Below are 24,701 nucleotides of genomic sequence, written 5' to 3' on the forward strand. Positions count from 1 at the left end.
AAATCATATTTAAAATCAAAATATTTTAAATAAAATAGTGACAAATTCAAAATCACTTGTAGTGTGTGTTTGTGTGAAAAAATATGAATTAAGAATAATTAAGATTTATTTATGTATTTATTTATTTTTTTCATTAACAGTTTTTTCACTCAAAGTTTCAAAATTGAATCTCTATTCTATAAAATGACAGGCTACAAAACTCCAAACAAAATTCAAATGGCATGTATAGTGTCTTTTTTATGTTAGTAAGTGATGTTAATTATGGAAATCTAGTTATTATAAAGGGAACGTCTTTGTGTGCTTTTGTAAATTGGTGCCAACATCTAACAGAAAATGTCTTAGAGACATAGTGCAGATAATTCATCTTGCAGATGAAAATGCCCGTTGTCAAATATGGCCATTTTGAATAAAAAAAAAAATTTATAATAATAATAATAATAATAATAATAATAATATATATATTTTAGCTATTCAAACTTGTGAAAACAAGATATAGAAGTATTTCTAATCCAAGTGGATGGCATTGGTAATACAGTAAAATAAATAAAACAATAAAGTTTTGTTCACAAGATATAGGGATGTTAGTCATAATTGGCAACACTCAGCAAATATACTGAATTGTACTGGAATATTTAATAAATTACAAAATTATAAAATAACATTTGGCCTAATAAAAAGGAGGCTTTTATAATTATCGTAATTACCGACCAAAAACACAATTGAACACTAATCAAAAAAACACAACTGCTGAAATAAAACAAAAAGAGACACACGACACAGGAATAAATGATCTTACCGATTTATGTATATTTCTTTTGAAGAACACTGCCTCGGTGTAAATTATCTCGTCTTCATGAGTCTCAACTGTTTCAACAGCAATTATAGATGGATTAAAACAACATAACGCTCATCTAGATCTGCTTCTTCAAAACATGTTACTCGGGCTGTTAAAGCTAAAGTGTTACTGCAAACTATTAGTTAAATGTTTAACACTGTGAGGTGAAGTGAATTGAAGTCATTTACATTCTTTGTATGATGGAATGTTTTTTTTTTAGTGGAACATCAGTCATAGAGATGAACACCAGTGCATCTTTACACAGGTAAATTTAATACAGTTGTATTACATTAATGCAAATTTGCATTCCTGTGTTTCCAGTGTTTTGATTCAGTTTGAGAAATGCAGAATCTGTTTTTGTGCTAATGAGATGAGTAAAGATAGCTTCCCAGTGCAATTATATAGAAATAGATATGTATTCTGACATGAGTGCAATCCACAGAAACCGCCAAACTAATAACTACATATTATTATTTTCCCATTTCTTTTTATAAAAAGGAACTAGATGATGTTAGCTACAAGAATTGTGAGAATAATTGTTATTAAATGGTAATTAGGGACATAAATTAATAAAAAATTTAGGGAATATTTTTCAAAGTATTGTTTTATTTGTACACTTGCCTTCTTGATCAGTTTTTCTATATTTCATGTAGATCCAGAAGATCACAACTGCAGCAACAATCAACAGAGATACAGCAGCAGGAACAGAGATCACCACTAAATAAGATAAAGGTAGACCCTGATCTGTAATGGACAGAATGAGCTGTTAGTGTGACTGAATCTGCTACAACAAACACTATCAAACACCAGCACTATATAACTGTGAGATATAGTGTAAATTACATCAAAGAAAGACAAATGTGTAAAATTCATTCTTTTCTTTCTTTTTTTCATCCGAGGAAGACAAATGTGTAAAATTCATTCTTGTATTATTAACATTATTCCAAAAAGTAGTATTAATCTAAAATATTCTGTTAATAAAATGTGAATGTTTGAAACACGATCTCTCCTCACCATAGACAGAAACACTGAATGTTTTCAGTTGTAAAGTAAACGAATGTTAATGTCATACCTTCACATGTGTGACAGAGTAGAGATATTTAGATATTTAGACTCTTTTCTCATATGATATTTTAGAACACACATCTAGCTGTTTTTATCCTGATATTCCACCTCCAGAGGTAGAGAGAGACTGATGCTGAGATCAGACACACTGATGCTGGACAATAAACTGTTTCCTTTGTACCAGGAGAGAGTCACATGACCCACATTCACCACTGAACACACCAATGAACAATATGATGATGATGATGATGATGAAGAACAGTCTCTGGTAATGTTAGGAACAGGTAGATGAGCTGCAAAATATGAGAATGTTCCTTTAAATAAATAAATAAATAAGAACTCTGGTTTACAGTAAGGTGCTTACAATGGCAGTGAAACATAAACAGAAAAATATAAACATAAAGCTCATTGTTTCAATACCAAAGCCACAAGAACTGAACAATATATTTTAACACGATTTTAGTGTTAAAAATCACTTACTAACCTATTCTGTGTAAAGTTATATCTAATTTTACAACTTCGTCACATTGATAAGTTTTAGAACCATAAAACCCTAACTGTAAAAAATATAATTTAGACAGCTTCACAGTTCAAATAATACACGTTTTAAGAGAACAATTAATATAAGTGTTTTTATTAAATCATAAGCTTCACATTTTTACTTTTATATGTTCCAAATATAAACACCATTAACTTCCAAGTGCCTCACCATAACCGTTTATTTAAGTATTTATTTTTGGGAGTTTTCTTTCTTTTTTTCATCCGAGGAAGACAAATGTGTAAAATTCATTCTTGTATTATTAACATTATTCCAAAAAGTAGTATTAATCTAAAATATTCTGTTAATAAAATGTGAATGTTTGAAACACGATCTCTCCTCACCATAGACAGAAACACTGAATGTTTTTGATGTCAGTTTTGCTCCATGTATCTCTAGTTTATAGACTCCAGCGTGTTGAGTTGTGATGTTTGTGATGGTCAGAGATCCAGTTTGTTTGTTCAGTTTCAGTCTTTCTTTGAGTTTCCCATCAAGAACATCATCAAATATGGTGAAGATTCCAGTCCCTCTATTTATTTTAGCTAAAATAAACTTTTCAGCTCCAAAATTCCACAGTATTTCGTCGTCCTCATATATTTCAGAAAGATCAGTGTTTAGAGTAACAGAATCTCCCTCCAACACTGACACTGACTCACCAAACACACCTGAAAATATTAAAAGATGTTTTGTCACAGATTAAGTCTCCTGATAATAATAACCAGTTTGTAATAGTTTTAAATGTGAATTGAAGAACATCAGCAGAGACAGAAATGATCCGAACACAGCAGATGAAAATACACTAATTTACTGTAACAATATACACTTCTAAAAATAAAGGTGCTTAAAAGGTTTTTCACAGTGATTCCATAGAAGAACCATTTTTGGTTCCACAAAGAACCATTCAGTCAAAGGTTCTTTAAAGAACCATTTCTTTCTTACTTTTTATAATCTGAAGAACCTTCTTTCACCACAAAGAACCTTTTGTGAAACAGAAAGGTTCTTCAGATGTTAAATCATCTTTATGGAACCATTTAGACAAGAAAAGGTATTCTATGACATTGTGAAGCACCTTTATTTTTAAGAGTGTACTAACAGTAGCAGCAGCTTTATTATTGTGTAATGGAGGAAAAAAACAAAAAACGAAGCCATAAAAATACATTAATAACTTACCAGAACAAAATAAACATGTGAAACATTTTATAAAAAAAATCAGAAACATATCCAATAACAGTCCACAGAAAAACATAATAACTGTCTGCCGAAAAACAGCAGAACTGTGTGTGAAACCTCCCTCGGCTGTTTGACCCTCCTAGTTCTCTCTCTGTCTCTCACACACACACACACACACACACACACACACACACACTGAATGTTAAATTTTATATTTATTTTCATTTTATATTTGTTGTCTGACAAAGTTAATAGCTAAATGTATAGAGTATTGTTTGTTTTTTAAATTAACTAAATTTCATGGTCAAATAAAGCCTAACTCTAATGATTTTATAAACTCTAGTGATTTTGTTTGTGTGTGTATATATATATATATATATATATATTTTTTTCTCACACGTGTATAACAAATATAGAATGATCAAAGTACACTGAAAAAAAGTAACCTAAAAATGGCAACACGTGTATTACAGAGTTTATTCAAGTAAAAAAAAAAAAAAAAAAAGATCATTGAATAAACTTACAGTACATGCATTCATTTATACAAACAACCTAATTTTAAATCAGGGTTAAATCAGGTGAAAATAGCTCTTTTAAGTAACAATTGCAGGTTGTCACTTTTTACAGTTTACAATGTCTCTCATCTCACATGAGCAGGTTTACTGAAATATACACCAGCACTCACAGCTCAGCCTCTGAATCAAACTGAAACCTGCTGCGGTTGGTTTTCTTCAGAAATGTGGTTTGATCTTTTGGCTCACAAAGCATCCGGTGCATGACATTGGGCATTGAGAGCATATGAGTTTAGTTTGTAGGAGAGGGGCTTCTTCCTGTCCTGCTTAAGTCTATGGTAACAACACACCAAGATGAGAAACTGAATTATCATATTCCTCCTCAAAGCATGCAGAAGTTCAGTTTATACAGAACCTTAGGGTTCCAGACTAATTGTTATCTTTATGCCAAAAGGGTTTTATAAAAAGAGATGTAAGGATAATATTCAGGAGGGACTAGAGTCGGCTATATCTTCACTTTATAATGTAACAACAATATATACACTCAGTGTCACAAAAAAAAAAAGGGGGAGTGAGATAATATTCAGGAGGGACTAGAGTCTATGAAAATATGCTGTGATCACTACTTGGTTGCATGAACACACCTGCATATGCTTTGCGCAGGAGTGAGTAAAGGATGCGGGTTTTGTGGTGATCATGAAGTTGCACATGCATGTCCACGACACTTTGCCTTTAAACCTAAAACTAAGTGTTCATTCGTTTTAACCAATGCACCTCTAGAGTGGTGTAAGGACACATTAGCTGAACTTACTCAAGTTTTACACATATGAACTGATTTTAATGAGCTTAAAATATCCATGTGTTATGTAAATTATTAGGAATGTTTGACCGTTGTTGCAGGAGGTCACTAGAAACCTCACTCACAGATGTGCTATTGTTTTAGCAGTATAACTGAACACAGTGTTTTTATTGAACCAAGCAATCTTAGTTTCAAGTGAAAGGCACAGACTGAAGAATTAAATAAAGTACTATGCAACTTGTGATGTTTAACTAACTGCTTGCAGTGATTTGGGTGGTGGGTGATCTAGGGACTATTTTACACCAGGGTTACACCCCTAATCTTTCTGAGAAAGACTCTGGGGTTCATATTAACTACACCACCAGGTGCCTTTTTACAGCATGGTTTATTAGGAGCCACTCAGAGCACAGGATGAGCTCCCTCTGCTGGCCTCACTAACAACTCTTCCAGCAGTAACCTGCTCTTCCAGGACATCTCCCATCCAGGTACTGACCCGACTCAGCCCTGCTTAGCTTCAGTGGGTGTACAAGAGAAAGCTTGGTTGCTGCAGCCAGTGTCCTCAAGCATCCCAGAGCTTTCCAGCTTTAGGGCAGTATCACTGTCTTTGAAATGTTGTTCATTTTTCATTTGGTAGTTCAACTTTATCTTCTCATCCAGTCATATATATTAGCCCCATTACTGATGCTTTCAAATGCTAAAAAATGCATCTGAGAGCTATGATGCTGTTTCAGCTGCTGTTTCTAATGCTTTTAAACAGGAACATGCTTTTAAATATCATGATGACTAAAGTATGGTGTAAATTTGTCTATTGTTATAACTGTTCGCATTGGATTTTAAACAAACCATTTGTGTTCAGTTGTTGTGTTATGAACTCACCATCTGACTTCCTGTCTAGATAAAACTGCTTTACAGTGAAATGAAGCTGCTACTGAATCAGTCCATCAAACCTAAAAACAAAGAAGAGTCATTGGTCAAACTGGATTTTTACCCATCATGTATCACTGATAAACCACACTGATGGATTACAGCCAAATGCAATACTACACAGTTCAAAAAACATTATTTTCCATATAATGTACATTATTGTTTCTCCTCTATGTCCCACCTTTCTGAAACACATAGGGTTCAAAAAAAACATTATTTTCCATATAATGTACATTATTGTTTCTCCTCTATGTCCCACCTTTCTGAAACACATAGATTTTTACAAAGCTCATCAGTCTGAAAAGCGAGGTGTGCTCTGATTGGCCAGCTATCCAGTACGTTGTGATTGGCCGAATGCCTCAAACGTGTGACGGAAATGTTAAGCCCCTTACTGTGATGCCGTCTCCCAGGCCAGCAGCATGATACTCGGTTCAGCTGCTCTGCTCATGCACATCCCATCATTGTTTCCCTTTTATCAGTTCAGTCAATGTACTGTTTGGAGTAACTGAATAACTCGGGATATTGGTTTATTTCATGTCAGAGGGAGTGTAAGACACGTTTATAAACCGAATAACTTAAGTTATTTGTGGATTAGTGCGTACTGGAGATGTGACCCATTTCAATCGATTCAGTTCGATTTGGTTATACTGTTTTTTTTAACTTGTTGCGTTGCATACCGCGCTGCGTAAACAGAAAACGTCTCAGGTTACGAATGTAACCATGGTTCCCTGAGTAGGGAACGAGACACTGCGTCCTCTAGGGGTCGCTATGGGGAACACCTCGTCGTGACCTGTGTCTGAAGCATACAAATGAAAAAAAAAACACCAACGAGTTGGCCGGCGACAGCCTCTGACGTCACATACCGGCGCGACTATAAAACAGGCACCGGGAAAAAACGTCATTCACTTTCTTCGTCTGAAGCGTGCGTCCGAAGCATGGCAGGGAGCTAGAGGACGCAGTGTCTCGTTCCCTACTCAGGGAACCATGGTTACATTCGTAACCTGAGACGTTCCCTTTCAAGGGAACTTCGAACTGCGTCCTCTAGGGGTCGCTATGGGGAACAGTATACCCACGCCGCCATGCTGAGGGGAGTGCAGGCCAGAATCATGGTGAACACGAAGTACCAACTCTACCATTTCAATGGGAGTTGCCCCCGGGACGTTTAGGCTGTCTGTGACAATACCCCTTACGGCCAAAGGCCTAAGCTACATACCCAACTTAATTGTTAGGGCCTCGGCCCGGTGGTAGAGCTAAAGGCTTGGAATCAGGAAAGATTCCTTTAAAGGGATACGGCTAGGAACCTAGCATTTTATACTAAGTCTTGCCTGTCACACAGGGGCTACAGCTTGCTTCCGCAAAAGCTTGCTGAAGGAGCTGTCTCAACAGATCTCCAGTAGCAACACCCTGTTTAGATAGGTATCCGAGGATACATGGGTGGAGTGGCGCCCAAGATGAACGGGGCTTTTACCAGCTCAAGAAAGGGCACGAAGCAACCGCGCGAAGCCCTCACCATATAGGATTTTAGAAAGAACGCAGAGTACTAGCGTGCAAACTTACCACAGTGTGGATTTCAGAAAGTGTGCAAAGACTTCACGTGCACACTTACCATATCATGGATTTTCAAATAATGTTCTAAGGAAGGGCTCTCGTGGCACTCTGATAGAGCAGCTCATAGATGGAATGGTGCATCTCAAAAAAGTATGTTTGAGAGTCATCAACTCGATCTGTGGAAATAATGCTGAAGCGCTCTGGGAAAAACAGTGAACTCAGTCTCATATGAGAGGAGAACTCCTGAATCCAGAGTAGCACGCTCATAGGCGACCCTTCTTGGAAAAGGGGGCGCTGCTAAACTACCACGAGAATCGCCCGAATAGCCCCTCATGTTGAGGGAAGCGATGCTTGAAGTGTATAAACAAATACACTGGCTGAATGGAGCCCAAGGAACCAAGGTCTAATCATCTCAAGAAAGGGAACGAGGCAAAGCGCGTAACCCTTACCATACAGGATTTCAGAAAGTGCGCAGAGTCTTGCGTGCACACTTACCAATACGTGGATTTTTAGAAAGTGCGCAAAGTGTTCACGTGCACACTGACCACCATGTGGTTTTCAGAAAGTACACAGAGCTTAGCGTGTGTACCTAAATGTTCCTAAGCATCGCAGAGGCGTTGAAACTGCACGGGAGAGGCAAGCTCGAAATTTATAAACCTCTAGCGAGGGGAGCATCACCTGAGGCAGCATATACAAGAAGACTTCTGTAACTGCCACCTTCACTTCCCGCTGGATGCGACAGCACCTAAGCGGCCAGGAGACCCCTCAGGGTGACCTGGCCGGACATCCATGAAATTCCCTGCAGTGCTGTGCCAGGCCTGATGATCAAGGAGGCTCCTGCAGAAACCTGTGATCTCAGCCGCCTAATACCGGAACATGAAGCCGGATGGCTGGTGCTGACGAGTGTTTAGTAAACACTGTAACTGAGCACTGCAAAGGAAACTCACAGAGTTTATTAGTAGAACTTACACATAAGTATATACAGAAAGGGTTATTTTTTTTTTCCCACCCTCCTGCGCTGGAGCCCCGCTCAAGGGGCGCCTCCTTTTAGTCCGGACCATCAGTAAGGTGGTTGCTATGAACATAGAACCAGCCAAAAACATTATAGTTCCAGCATAGGAGACTGTTATGCGTTAGAGGTTTCCACCTAACCTCGATCAGGTGGAGAGCTGGTGGTTATAGGGGAATTAGGAAGGGGAGGATAAAAGCAGAAGTTAAAAATCCCTAAAGGGAATGAGTAGATAGCTCAGTATCACTCTGACTCAGACGAGAACGCTGCCTCGTCTGGATCACATCCCTTAGGTTCTGCTTACCCCCTTATGACCCACCATTCCTCTTAACCCTGCCCGCAGGGGGGGGGAGGAGCGTGAGCCGCGACACTAGCCTTCTGTGCCCGCCTTTGATCCTCAGATCGAGACAGGCCAGGACCCCTATGTTGTTCGGGCTCAGACCTGGACCTTCGTGGAACGAAGGATCTGAAAACAGCGGAGTGCGCCTTCGTCTCCCCAAACTTCTCGATCACCGTCTCAAAACGGAAATAATGAAAAGTTCAGAAGGCGAAAAACCTGAGCATCGAGACACAAACCTTTTCTTTCTTCCCGATGTCTGCCAGGTTCATCCACAGATGTCTCTCCGCCACCACCAAGGCCACCATAGTCCTGCGCTTGGCAGAGGCGGCCTGCTTGGTAGCCCGGAGAGAGGCCTGTGGTGCGGCGCAGCTCGGCTACCTGATCAGGAAAAAGGCCTTCGCCTCTATCCAGGTCTCTTAGCAGATCAGTCTGATATGCTTGAAGCATTTATTTTGTAATAAAGCCACAGCCTGACCTGCTGCTGCGTATGCCTTGCCATTTAAGCAAGATGCATTGCTTGAACGGCTTAGATGGCAAGGAGGGAGATTAAGAGAGGGTGTCTCCCCCGCAGAATGAAAGCTCTTTCTGCAGGGGGCATCCTCTCATAGCCGTTTTCGTGCATCGCCTCGATGTGGGCAAAACTCTTATGCTGAAACCGATGGATGCGAGAAAAAACGGCCTCTTTCATTTCCTTTCGATCTCTGTATGGAGATCAGGCAGAAATGGAAGGCTCACCTGAGCTGGAAGGGCTATGGTCGGAAAGATAACACTCATCGAGGCGCGATCCATAAACTCCAAACAGCTCTACATACGCAGGGCAGGACAATTGAGAAGGCTCAGCCTCAGCTTCTTCACCATCCTCAAATATCTCCTGCTTTTCCTGGGTACAAACCCAGCAGAGCACTAACCTCAGTAACAGAAAGTCTTAAAGATATAACATCATCCTCCCGAAGCTCTCTCTCGTCCGCCGCCATTTTTAGCGCGAAAGGGAAAGTCCCTTTTTAAACCATTCAGACAGATCCACCTGAAATTCTCACGAGCTCATTCTCCTCCGTGCCTCAGCAGCGGCGAGTCCTGAACCGCGGGAAGCAGATGGCTGCATTTTTTTTTTTTTTTTTCGGAAAGAGAGACGAACGAGAGCGGAGCTTTTTCCTTGAAAAAACGCTCGCAATGCACGCAGATTGCCTCCTCAAAGACATCGCATGCGTGCTCTTTACCCAAACAAATCACGTAAAGATCATGTGTGTCATCGGGTGTCAAATAACGCCGACACGGATGCATACATTGTCTAAACGCTTGCTAGTAATCGCCATGATAGACAGAGAAAGAGCGCTCTTACCGGTTCTTTCAGATGCACGCTTCAAACAAAACAGTCAGTGAAGACGAAGAAGAGAATGACGTGTTTTCCCGGTGCCTGTTTTATAGTCGCACCGGTAGTGACGTCAGAGGCTGTCGCCGGCCAACTCGTTGGTGTTTTTTCATTTGTATGCTTCAGACACAGGTCACGACGAGGTGTTCCCCATAGCGACCCCTAGAGGACGCAGTTCGAAGTTCCCTTGAAAGGGAACTATGTCTGCATTTGTGATCTGAGAAACAACAAGCCTACTCTACTGCTAAAAACTCACGTCTGAATCATCATTGCAAATTATTTAAACATAAAAAACGTACCTACAGGCTGTGAGTCAGAAGCACCAGACTGTCCTTGCAAAGTTTGAACTGCCCAACTTTATAGAAACAGCCGTTGTGCCACAGACGCATCGCAGGCTACTGGTTCAGGAAACAGTCCTCATCCTCCATAAAATGCACTGCACACATCTGAATATTTGGGTTGGACTGTTCTGGAACAGTGTTGTTAATACAACTTAACCACTGATTTCTAGACGTGTCCTCTTTTGGAAGAACAAACAAAGTTTCACTTCAACGAAACACACAGCGACTCCACAACATGGCAGCTGTGGCAACAGAGAGAATAAACTTCTTTCTTTGTGTGAACATCTGGGCGGTGTTATGCAAATCTTCCCATATAGTGACGTAGAGATGCGGGGCGTTAGAACAAGCCGTTTTAAGGGGTGTGGTTGACCCTAAACTTTTATAAAGAATATCTCTGGATTTGAGACTTTAGTCTTTTATGCACCAAGAACTTGTAACACTCCAAAAAGAAATTAAAAATTTAAATCGCATCATATTTACATTTACGCATTTAGCAGACACTTTTATCCAAAGCAACTCCAAGGCTAACATTTTTTTACATAACATGTGTCCCCTGGGAATCAAGCCCACAACCTTTTGTGCTGCTAACGCAATGCTCTACCACTGAACCACAAGAACACCCTTTATATGACCCATTTAAAATGAGCATCACATTAAAATAATATTTTTTTGACCCCAATCAAGGTTTTTTTTTTTTTTTATATCTTCCATCCACTTATATTTCTGAAATGTAAGGTGAATCTTTAATCTTTAGTCAGGCTACATTTATTTATTTATTTATTTATTTACCAGCATGCTTTGCTTGTATTAATTTAAGAAACACAGCAGCCACCGAGAGAGAGAGAGAGAGAGAGAGAAAATCAAAAACCACTAAAATAATATCCGAAAACAACAAAATACTAAAAAATCACTATCAAACAGCATTTACACAGCTCTTTACAAACAGCACTAATGCAGATTAAAGAACATGACAACACGTCTCATTCATCTGCTGCAGTGCGCATGGATCCTCTCAAGTTATACTTTCACTTTCATTCGTGACACAACGGTTTCTTAATGCACCAGTACACTGGATACCAACCGCTGTGAAACAAGAAGAAGAAGAAGACACAATAGCCTCGGGGTTTCTGAAAAGAAATAACATAGCACTTTGTTTCAACATCTGCATTTTATTTTTATTTTTTATTTTTTTAGAAAACCTAATGAAAATGAAGCTGCTCTTTATTTCGCCCTTATTGTTCTGCTGTTTGCTCGACCATGGTAAGACATTTAGGCTTAATATCTTTCTTTCTGTGTTCTAGCGATTTGTGCTAACCGAAATTTGCGGTTAAAACATGTTTTCAGTAAAAATAGTACCAAACATGCGTAGGATGCTTCGTGGGCACAACAGAAGCTGTCAGATAGGCGTGTCTAGTAGGACAGTGTTAGGAATGGTTTGTCATAACGGGTTACATCATGCAGCAGCAGCAGCCATTGTCTTCTGTACTGTACTGTACTGTATTCTGTCGGTAGGTCGGAGCGCGTATCAAACTGAAACAACAGTCAATTAATCGAAAATAATAGGTTAATTAAAACACATTATACATGCACTTCTTATTGCATGGCATTTTATTGTTTAATTGTATTTAATGTATTAAACTTTCAGTAAAACATTTGCAGTGGGTTTGTAAAATGTTTTTGTAAAATGTTTTATGCATGTTTTGGCCTGAGACACTTGATGTTGAAAGTGAATTTTAAAAATTATTATTATTATTATTATTAATAATAATAATAATAATAATAATAATAATAATAATCGTTTTCTGCAAACTCTTCACCAAATTCTTGTTTTTCATCTCCCCAAGTACCACTGTGGTGATTTCCATGTTACTTTACTGTATAATTTTTTAATAATTGCTTACCAAAGTCCTGACCAATGCTATTTGCATTGCCGTACAGACATATTAAAATAAATAAACAAATAAATAAATAAATAAAATAATAATAAAAAAAAGATTAAAAAAAAGGCAATCAAATTGTTTTCTGCAAACTCCAACAGATTCTTATTCTTCACCACCCCAAGTACCGCTGTGGTGATTGTCATGTTACTATACTGTTTCATTCCTAAATAACCTCATGCCAAAATCATGACCAATACTATTTACCTTGTTATATCAATATACAAACTGACCTGTAGACTCTTATCTACTTTTGGCTGGCTTTGGGATAACCATGAGGATGTGATATTGACTGTGTATTTGACATTATGTTTGGCTTAGTGAAGGTTTTAGTAATTCTCATCCTGCCTTGTGTGTGCGGTTTCTCTGTGTTGACACACAACATGAACATGTCATGACTTATAGCTGAATGTTTACAAAAAACAATTATATAACCTAAACCAATTTAATATTTTATCTGGTCTTCCAAATACAACATCCAGTCTTCCAAATAAAAATAAAATTTCCATAAAACACCACAAAATCCACCATAAAAATGCACTTTTCCATTATCACTATGTTATTGTCACTATCCAGCAAGATCACCACTGTCACAAAGGTATTACTGTTAGTACAGTGGTTGTAGTATTAATTTGTATATTGTGGCACATATCTTCATTATGGTGACTGGTAGAATTTCTTAACAATCCAACAAGTCAATCCAGTATTCCATCCATAATGTTCTAAGGCATCGTTCTCATTTCAGAAGGATTTTCTTTATATTTTTCAGTGTGAATGTACTCAATATAAACCCAATGAGACATTTTTTAAAACTAATGAAAATTTATTCCACAAATGAAGTTTTAAAACATGAATGTGGAACTGAATGTGGCAGGATTGTTGAGCTGCACAAGCAAGGCTTCTCGAAACGCGTTATAAAGTCAAAAATAAAGTCAAGTGGAAATATATCTATATTAAAATAAACACCTTTTCAAGACCACAGGACTCAGAGAACTTAAAAATGGTTATATATATATATATATTATATATATATATATAATATAATATATATATATATATATATATATATATATATATATATATATATAATATATATATTAAAGCAACATGGAAATCCGCAGTGGTACTTGGGCAGGTGAAGAACAAGAACAAGCAGGGAAAAAGAGTTTGCATAAATCAATTTAATTTTTTTTTTTTTTTATGAATTTTTAAAATATGTCTATATAATAATAATTAAAAAAATAATTCCTTACATTTATATAGCACTTTTCTAAACACTCAAAGCATTTAACATTGACAGGGGGAATCTTCTCATCCACCACCAGTGTGCAGCATCCACCTGGATGATGCGACAGCAGCCATAGTGCACCAGAACGCCCATCACACACCAGCTTATTGGTGGAGAGGAGACAGAGTGATGAAGCCAAACAGTAGATATGGGGATTGTTAGGAGGCCATGATGGTCAGAGCCATATATATACAGTGGGAAAGTATTCAGACCTCCTTATTTTTTTCACTCTTTAATGTACACAACAGCACCCCATATTGACAGAAAAAACACAGAATTGTTGACATTTTTGCACATTTATTAAAAAAGAAAAACTGAAATATCACATGGTCCTAAGTATTCAGACCCTTTGCTCAGTATTTAGTAGAAGCATCCTTTCGATCTAATACAGCCATAAGTCTTTTTTGGGAAAGATGCAACAAGTTTTTCACACTTAGATTTGGGGATCCTCTGCCATTCCTCCTTGCAGATCCTCTCCAGTTCTGTCAGGTTGAACGGTAAACGTTGGTGGACAGCCATTTTCAGGTCTCTCCAGAGATGCTCATTGGGTTTAAGTCAGGGCTCTGGCTGGGCCATTCAAGAACAGTCACGGAGTTGTTGTGAAGCCACTCCTTCATTTTTTTAAGCTCTGTGCTTAGGGTCATTGTCTGTTGGAAGGTGACCTTCAGGCCAGTCTGAGGTCCTGAGCACTCTGGAGAATGTTTTCGTCCAGGATATCCCTGTACTTGGCCGCATTCATCTTTCCCTAGATTGCAACGAGTCGTCCTGTCCCTGCAGCTGAAAAACACCCCCACAGCATGATGCTGCCACCACCATGCTTCACTGTTGGGACTGTATTGGAAAAGTGATGAGCAGTGCCTGGTTTTCTCCACACATACTGTTTAGAATTAAGGCCAAAAAGTTCTATCTTGGTGTTTTTTAGTAAACTCCATGCAGGCTTTCATGTGTCTTGCACTGAGGAGAGGCTTCTGTCGGGCCACTCTGCCATAAAGCCCCGACTGGTGGAGGGCTGCAGTGATGGTTGACTTTCTACGACTTTCTCCCATCTCCCGACTGCATCTCTGGAGCTCAGCCACAGTGATCTTTGGGTTCTTATTTTACCTCTCTCACCAAGGCTCTTCTCCCCAGATAGCTCAGTTTGACCGGACGGCCAGCTCTAGGAAGGGTTCTGGTCATCCCAAACGTCTTTCATTTAAGGATTATGGAGGCCACTGTGCTCTTAGGAGCCTTAAGTGCAGCAGAATTTTTTTTGTAACCTTGGCCAGATCTGTGCCTTGCCACAATTCTGTCTCTGAGCTCTTCAGGCAGTTCCTTTGACCTCATGATTCTCATTTGCTCTGACATGCACTGTGAGCTGTAAGGTCGTATATAGACAGGTGTGTGGCTTTTCCTAATCAAGTCCAATCAGTATAATCTAACACAGCTGGACTCAAATGAAGGTGTAAAACCATCTCAAGGATGATCAGAAGAAATGGACAGCACCTGAGTTAAATATATGAGTGTCACAGCAAAGGGTCTGAATACAAAAAATGTCGCTAACACTTTAGTCCACTTTAGACATTCTGCTAACAGTAAGTAACTTTGCAACTACATGTCAACTAGCAGTTAGTAGAGTATTAGTAGACTGTCTGCTTAATATCTTTTAACACTTTCTTTGTCAACTTATAGTCAACTTATACTAACCCTAAACCTACCCCTAACACTAACCCTAAACCTACCCTAACAGTCTAGAGTTAGTAGACATGTAGTTGCAAATGAATGAGAAGTAGTTGACATGTAGTTGACATGTAGTTACAAATTAACTTTATCGAAATAAAGTGTAACCAAAATGTCAACAATTCTGTGTTTTTCTGTCAATATGGGGTGCTGTGTGTACATTAATGAGGGAAAAATGATTTCCAATGATTTTAGCAAATGGCTGCAATATAACAAAGAGTGAAAAATTTAAAAAAAAAAAAAAGTGTGTGTGTTTTTTTTTTTTTTTTTTTTTTCTTTCTCTGTATATATATATATATATATATATACATATATATATATATACATATATATATATATATATATATACATATATATATATATATATATATATATATAGATACATATATAGTATATATATATATATATATATATATATATATATATATATATATATATACATTATATATATTATATTAATTACCAATATTAATAAAATTGTAAAAAAAAAAAAAAAAATGATACCGTAAAGTAACATTACAGTCACCACAGTGGTACTTGGGAGATACAAGAATTTGCAGAAAACATTTTTTTTTATTTTTTATTTTTTATTAATTTATAAAATTAATTTCCAACATCAAATGTCTCAGGCCAAAACATGCATAAAATCTTTTACAAAAACATTTTACAAATCCATAAATAAATCAATTTTATTGAAAGTTTAATACATTAAATACAATTAAACAATAAACTACTTTTACATAAGAAATGCATGTATAATGTGTTTTCAATTAGCCTGTTATCTTTTAATTGACTCTTGTTTCAGTTTGATACGTGCTCCAACCCACTTTTTTTCCCTTTTTTTTATAAGATTTGCAAAGGTTTCGAAGCTTCACAGCCATCACTACCACGCAGCGCCATGTAGACACGCAACAAAGTTTTCAGTGTAGATGGTGTGACCGAGTTTCTCCGAAGCGCAAATAATGTTTCTTTATGGCATTCCATAGTTTTATTATTATTATTATTATTATTATAAATAATAAAACAAATATAAAAATAAATATTAAACATATAGAAAATTAAATCCCTGGCATGATTATACATGTGACTACCATAATTTAATTTGTTCATTTTATTAACAAAACATAGGTGGTGGGGAAATAACTGGACAGAAGGTGCTACCAGCAATGAGCAGGGTTGCCAGGTCTGCAAAGCCAAACCAGCCCAGTTCTTATATTTGACAGTAATGCTTCTCATGTTTATTTTGCATTTATTTGTTTGTTTCTTGTTATTTTTGTGCATGACCATGGCAAGGCATTTATGGAGATATCATTGACTGTATTACTTGCTGTGAAACATGTTGCAGACAGACAGTTCTCAGTGGGTGAGGCATTTCGCTAGTCAGTGATCTCCGATTATAACAGCAACTAATTTATGCAAATTTTAGTTATTCTTCCACAGTCACCACACCTCAAGACATTGTTCAGATGTTGTATTTCAAGACATTTGTCTGGTTTTTGTCTATAAAACGTTCTTGTGTGTAATGATTTCTAGCATGTCTCATCCCAGGCCTCTGTTTGTTAATTCCAAAACATTTTTTTTAGACTTAGTCTCTCAGCTGTAGCGAACATAAAGCCTAATTTATTTAGGCTACTTGAAAAGTTTCTGCTTGCATTAATCTATACTTAAGAGTTCATTTTCTGTTTCAGTTACAAGTTTATGATCTTTTTTTGTCTTCATGTGCTAAATATAGTCACTAACATTTTCTTAATGTTTTTCCTCTCAGACCTGGGTAGTTTTCATCAGTCTTGTCTTCTTGATGTTTGACCAGTTTCACTTCTTTCCAGATTTATCCAGAGCTGGTGTGATGTGTGTGTGTGTGTGTGTTTTTTTTTTCACTTCTTTCCAGATTTATCCAGAGCTGGTGTGATGTGTGTGTGTGTTTTTTTTTTTTTTTTTTTTTAATAGTACAGTAGTTTCGAAAATAAAGATTCTCATTGTTCATACATTGATGCCATCCAAGGTTACTTTCTTCATCAAAACATACATTTTAATCCGAATGCAATTCAAGCTCCATAGGACAGAATGAATGTCCACCACTATAAACTTGAAATTAGTGTTTCTGACCAGGGCTCTGATACTGTTTGAAATGTCTGAACTTTCACATGATTTTTATTCTCTATCACAGTCAAAGAATCGCTTTCTTCTTCTCACATGAACACAGCGAACATGTGTCGCACAAATAATAGATACATTGAGTGCTGACAGGAAGATCATTTTTATTTTAGGGTGTATTTATGGATTTCTTTTTTATAGACAAACCTATCATTTTGCTATTAGAAATTAATTGATCAGGAGGTGCATGCATGATGTTTGGACTCTCCAAATTATTGCAGTCATTCATTTGCATGGTATGCATCTACAGATCTCAGATTCCTTTCTATGGTTGTCTGTGTTCTACTGAAGAACACAGATCATTCAAAGGCTTTTATTTATTTATTTCCTTATGCATTGCTGAATGTTTTTTCCTTGTGTAATATTTGTCTGTGAGTCCTTCAGTTATCTTCAGTATGAAGATGGATCTCAAAATCATACAGTCACTGGAAAGGGTTCAAATATGCACAAAATTCAAACACTGTAGCAACACAGTATTAAGAATCAAGGTTCAAACTTTTGATTTTGATCATTTAAATAGTGGCACAGTATTAGGCATCAATGGTATTAACATTTTGAACTGGGTTCATTTGTGTATTATTATAGTACTTTCTTTTAAGGGGAAGTGTTTGACATCTCAAATGCAATGGTGTTGTCATTAATGCAGAGCAGTTTTATTTCATAGAATCTGCATTCATTTGGAAAAAAATGGTGAATTGATTAAAAAAATTGTGATATATTTCTTCTTCAGGTGCATCTGGCGTTGATACAGACAGAGTGACAGTGTCTGTGATGGAGGGAGATTCAGTCACTCTACACACTGATGTTAAAACAAACCAACAAGACAGAATTAGATGGTATTTCAATGACACTCGCATCGCTCAAATCTCTGGAGATCTCCGTAACATCTGTACAGATGTTCAGTGTAATGGAGATACTGAGAGATTCAGAGACAGACTGAAGCTGGATCATCAGACTGGATCTCTGTCCATCATGAACATCACAAACACAGACTCTGGACTCTATAAACTACTGTTAAGCAGCATCAACTTCAACAATGAAAATAGCTTCAGTGTTACTGTACATGGGGAGTCATGTTTAAAAGGTACCCTTGTACATGTAAATCTCTTCATGTGTTATTAGTTATCATTTTGCTGTGAAATTTAGAGCGGTTTTTCTTCTTACATGTATATTAATTTACATACATTATAAAGATGATTTTACAAAAAAACAAAAAAATACATTAACTGTTAAAGTGGTATTTGTAGACTTAAATATAAATTTAGTTCAGTGTTATTTACAACATTTCATTTTTATTATTTATTATTATTTTTATCAGTTACTTTCTACTAATCATCTATTTAAATACATCTCTTTTTTACAGTCTTTTTTTTCTCCCATGAGGAGTCCAAAGTGTAAAGTATTTGGTTTAAAATGTGTGTTCATAGCACAACATGTTAAAAAAATTGTTGCTTTTCAGACAGAAAGTCAAGAGGTCATGTTTTATTAATTTCATATCCACAGTTCTTTAAAAGGTTAGTTCACCCAAAAATGAAAATTAGGCTGTGTTTTACTCAAACCCGAGGCATCCTAGGTGTATATGTCTCTCTTCTTTCAGACGAATCCAATCAGAGTTATATAAAAAAATAGTCTTTGATCTTTCAAGCTGTTTCATGGCACTCAGTGGGTGTTGCATTGCTTCAGTCCAAAAATACGTGAAATAAAAAGCACCCTTACATAAAAAAAATGTGTCTCACACAGCTCCGGGGGGTGAACAAAGGCCTCTGTAACGACTCGATGCATTTTTGTAAGAAAAAAAATATCCATATTCAAAACGTAATAATCACTTTAATCTAGCTTGCGCCAACAGTTGTACACAGAAGCAGTTCAGGAGGAATGATGTATGAGGTCAGTGCTGCGCATGCACCGGTCAGTCTCGTGAAAAACAAATGTTGTTTACAGGAGTAAAAGAAGCAAAGTTTCCTTACTTTAGCAAAGGAAATCCAGTCTCCTCTTGGCTTATATCGAAATCCTCTGACATTCTTCTTTACAAATCCTCGTTTTGTACTTCTAATTAGTGACTTCTAATTGATTCGCTACAGGAGGCCTTTGTTCACACCCCGGTGCCGTGTGAGACACTTTTTTTTTTTTTTTTTTTTACGGAAGGGCGCTTTTTATTTCACATCTTTTGGACTGAAGCAATGCAACACCCCCTGACTGCAACGATAGAGCTTGAAAGATCAAAGAATATTTTTAATACAACTCTGACTGGATTTGTCTGAAAAAAGAAAGTCATATACACCTAGGATGCATCTGGGGTGTGGATACATGTTGCTTTTTAAAGAACATGAATATCCATAAATATCCATTTGTGTTTCAGATGTTTCTGCTGCTGAACGAGATAAAATGAAGAGAAAGTCAGTGAAAGAGGGAGAATCTTTCACTTTAGTCTAATTGTTAAAAAACCCAAATGGTTTAAAGACATGGTATTTTAATGACACTCTCATCGCTGAAATCACTGGAGATCTGCGTAAGATCTGTACAGATGTTCAGTGTAAAGAGAGATTCAGAGACAGACTGAAGCTGGATCATCAGACTGGATCTCTGACCATCACAAACACCAGAACCACAGACTCTGGAGAATATAAACTAAAGATCATCATAAGGAGCTTCAGCTTCAAGACATTCAGTGTTACTGTCACTGGTGGGTATCATTTTAGTCATTCTGTGCTTTTTCACTTGAACCATTTTAAACTCTGATACATTTAAATAGACCCAGTAAATGTTTTCATTTTGGCTGTTTGAAGAAGTGAACTTCGATTCAATATATGAAACTAACAACACACAGGTCAATATGTAACTCTGAACACTGCTGTTTCTTGTTTTTTCTTGCTGTTTTAGCTGCTGTTTTTACAAACCCACCAGATTACATCTTTATCAAATAAATCAATGTCATACAACTTTCTACTAAATATCAAGGTTTTAGTATCATTGTTTATCAGTCCATTTCTAGTAAAAAATGACTGTCTGTCTTCAGTTGTTCCAGATTCAGCTGTTGTCGCTGCTGCTGCTGCTGCTTGTTGTTGCTGCTGTTGTTGCTGCTGTTGTTGCTGTTGTTGTTGCTGTTCTGCTGGTTTCAGCTGCTGGTGTGATTTATTGTTGCTGCAAGGCGATCTGCACAAGGAAAACAAAATGGCAAGTATTGCATTCAGATGATCTGACAAAAAGAAATAAATTCAAATCTTTTCAAATACATAAAAGTATGCATTTTTATTCTGATTGACCAAAGTCAATTTTTGTTATTGTTCAAGCAGAAAAAAGGACACAGGACAATGATGAGGTAAGATACTATGTGCACAAAATCTGTCTGTAAATACCTACACTATGAATTTACAACATATTGACTTCTTTGAGAACTGTCAACACTGATGTGCTTCAAGCTAAATTGAATAACTAACTGGTATGATGTCATTTTGAACAAAATTAGGCCAAAACAAAGTTGGTTTTGTTTTAGTTTGGGAATTTGAAAATACTTCTTTTGAATTGGTCTGTGGCAGTTATGCAATAGTTAGTGCGTGGCTTCTGGGATCCACCTTCTTTGATGTAGAAATCTTTTCCAGTTCATTTATTTTGTTCAGACGAGATCACATGTCCGAGAGTAAAAAACATGAATACTCTGGAAAGCTGCTTTTTAGAAACAGAAGAAAATTATTCTAATTTGTAAGGCTGGAAGAACCTCAGATACAGATACAGACTCCTGAGATACAGATCACTGAGAGAAGATGTGGGAAAGCCTCTTTCTCCACCTATATTTTTATTCCTTTTCCCCAATCCTTTCCTTCACCCATCCTTCCCTTCACTTACTTAACTCAGAATGGTCAATCGCAAAATATAATGTTCTACATACAAATTCACTGTATTCACAGTCTTGTAAGACTAAAACTTAATGAATATTCTAAAAGTTTAGAGATATGTTGCTTATTGTAGAGGGATCTACACTTTTTTTGTGAATGTGGACAGATATCTATTTTTGATTTACATCAATAGAAAATATATTTATTTGACACAGACCAAACTTCTGAGATCACTGACACGTAGTTGATGTTACAGCACAAAAATATAAAATTTATTTATTTGTCACAAAACTCCTGCGATCGCGGAGAGGCATCTGAACTTACTTTAGGCTATATGAATATAAAATGTATTTATATGAAACAAACATCCTGCGAATGCTGACAGGTAGGCTACTTAAAATTACTGTATATGTTCATAAAATGTATTTGACACCTTACAGCTATTTGAAGTCGTTTGCATAACTGAATCATCAATATTTTTTTTTTTTCACAATCATTTGTTGTATCTTCTGTGTTCTTTCTTTCAGGAGAATGTTGGAGAAGTATTTTCCTTTATTGAGGCTGATAGAGAAAAATCCACTGATGAAACTAACAACACACTGAATGATCCTGATGGAGAAAAATCCACTGATGAAACTAACAACACACTGAATGATCAACACACTGATGAAGAGAAGAGAAACCACTGATGAAACTAACAAGACACTGAATGATCCTGATGGAGAGAAACCCACTGATGGAACTAACAACACACAGAATGATCCTGCTGAAGAGAAACCCACTGATTAAACTAACAACACATTGTATGATCCTGCTGAAGAGAAACCCACTGATGAAACTAACAACACACTGAATGATTCTGATGGAGAGAAACCCACTAATAAGGCTGAGACCCTGCGGATGGGTGCAGCTAAAGGAGCAGACCTTAATAACGCTGTAGCATTTGGACCAATCAGACACACAACTATTTGATTTAACAAATAATATCTAACGCCTCTTCATCTAACCAAAGGGTCGATGGACCCTTCCCCCAAAAGGCAACTATCACCTCAAAAAAGGTAGAACTGGCCTCTGGTTCCATAGCATCCAAAGGCACACTATCTGATAACACACTAGGTTTACGACGCCCAAGAATGTGGCTTATGCAACTCTTAACTCAAGTCTCTAAAGAACAGACACATAATGCACATAAAAAGGGACTCTTCTCTAATTAATTCATAAAAAACCTTTCTTTGATTGAATTCACATATACTTTAGGACATTGTGTTTGTTGTTACTGTTCTTGTATATTGTCTTTTGTGTATTGTATATGTTTTATACATGCTTATGATGGATCACTAGTTAATATAACCTCATCTATATGATGTTTGGTATCTATGAGTTTGTATTTTCATGGTCTAAATGAGAGTGTATATAATATGTTGATACCTATGCAACACATTAGTTTTATAAGAATCTTAAAGATTCTTCTCTTGAACTCCCCAATCTAATTTCATATGCAAGACACCATACTAGAGACAAAGAGTTGTAAAAAGGTAACATTCCTCATTGGCTCACTCAAATCCTAAGGGGTGACAACGTCACCCTATATAGATCACTGATCACCAGATCAGGGCGGTTCTTTTAGATTCTGGAATTCCAGGAGAAGATGCTGAGCTAAGAGCCTTAAAAACCACCTTAAGCTTGCGCCAGGCTTCGGCCTTGACTATCCATTCATCAAGATCCTCTGATTCGAACTGGTCTTTCTCATCAACTCACTTCAGCAGAGACTAACTGGAGCCCCAAAGTGCAGCAGGACTCTCTTTCAAACAGGCGAGACTTGCAAGTATCAAACTTAGTCTTATTAACTGATACATTAAGTATCATATGCACCTTTTACAAAGATGTGTTTGAACTAAGAAACTGATGTTTCCTTCAGGCTGTAGATCTGCTGAATATCAAATTGTATGTCATGTCTTTATTTCTCATCTCTTTACTGCTTAAAGTTTAACCCTTTTACCGATGCCAAGTGTATGCGAGTGTGTATGTTAGACTAGTTTAAGTGTTTTTGTAGTTAATAAAGTCTTACTTGTATCACACTTGAGGTTGTTCTTTGTTTGCTCATAACTAAAGTCCCAATCATGCAGATTTTTGCTACATGCTCTGAGTAGTATTGTACAGTAAGAAAGTTATTTTCCTTAACCAGGAAATAATATTCTTAGAATTGACAGACAGTTTTGACGCTGAGAGCTCAGGTAAATACTTACAGTCCTTACAGTCCTTTACACTTTTGTCTGTTTGAAACAAAAAGTTAATTAGAAAAACACACATTTTAACAGGTTTGTTTTTGTTTTCTTCACAATGAATAGATTAAGGAATACTGAGATAGTTAATGTCTAACTTTTAAAAAATGAATGAGGTGGGAGGGTAGTGAATGATGTACTGGGGCGTTATAACCTATATAGGTTTCCTCAGTAATATAAAATCTATAGGTTGATCACTAGTATTTGAACTGTAAGACCCATATTTAAATATTATACAAGAAACTTCTCTAACAGCCATCCCCAAAAGTAATAATAACCATGAAACATCCACAAGAGACAAAAGTAAATCTAAAAATGGTCCCAGCATGATACAGATGCTGGAGTGGTTAAATCAACCAACCCCATAAAAGTAAAAGCAAAAGGGGTGCTAAATTGCCTAGAAAAATTGCTATATATCCATTGACAGAAGAGGTTGTGAAAGGAATAAGAAAAACAATTGATGGACTAGTTAAGGCAGGAGCATTATATTTGAGGCCTCAAGTTATTGCAATACCCCTCTCTTGTCTGTTGTAAAAGCTAATAACTCAAAATGGAGATTGGTGCATTATTTGAGAGCCGTTTTTTATACAGTCTTAGGCTGTGAATGATGTAATGGTAGACTGGCCAGCTGAAGTGCCTAACCCACATCCCTTGTAAACAAATGATCAACCTGCAGCTAAATATTTTTATAGTAATTGACTTGTGCTACATCTTAGAGGAAATTGTATCATAATTTGGCATTTCAAGAGTCAGGGGTAAGTAATTTATTCTAATGTATGCTATAGATACTGTAAAAACTAATATGACAATCATAAAGGTTTCAGATAATTGTACAGAGATAATCAGTTTTCCATTATTCTGTACTATGGAAGAAGCAATAGCACCCTGAGTAAGATTTTTATAAGGGTTGACAATATAGGACGGGACATCTCAGCTTTATTGTTTGCCAAATTAATTTTGACACCCTGATCTGCCTTCCTTCAAGAAACTTTTTTTTTTTTTTCTCAAGAAGATAGAAAAAATAGCATCGCCACAACAAAA

The 24,701-nt window shown here is 36.8% G+C and overlaps 1 protein-coding gene across 1 annotated transcript; it reads left to right on the top strand.

The window, feature by feature from the left end:
- The first annotated feature begins 11,405 nt into the window (after positions 1-11,405).
- Positions 11,406-20,469, top strand: LOC122141474. The gene is made up of 4 exons (XM_042748969.1): positions 11,406-11,710; positions 18,276-18,643; positions 19,988-20,228; positions 20,426-20,469. The coding sequence occupies exons 1-4, from the start codon at positions 11,653-11,655 to the stop codon at positions 20,467-20,469; spliced, it is 711 nt and encodes a 236-aa protein (XP_042604903.1). The 5' UTR covers positions 11,406-11,652.
- The last annotated feature ends 4,232 nt before the right edge of the window (positions 20,470-24,701 follow it).

This window comes from Cyprinus carpio, chromosome B22 (assembly GCF_018340385.1).
Source record: "Cyprinus carpio isolate SPL01 chromosome B22, ASM1834038v1, whole genome shotgun sequence".
Lineage (NCBI taxonomy): Eukaryota > Metazoa > Chordata > Actinopteri > Cypriniformes > Cyprinidae > Cyprinus > Cyprinus carpio.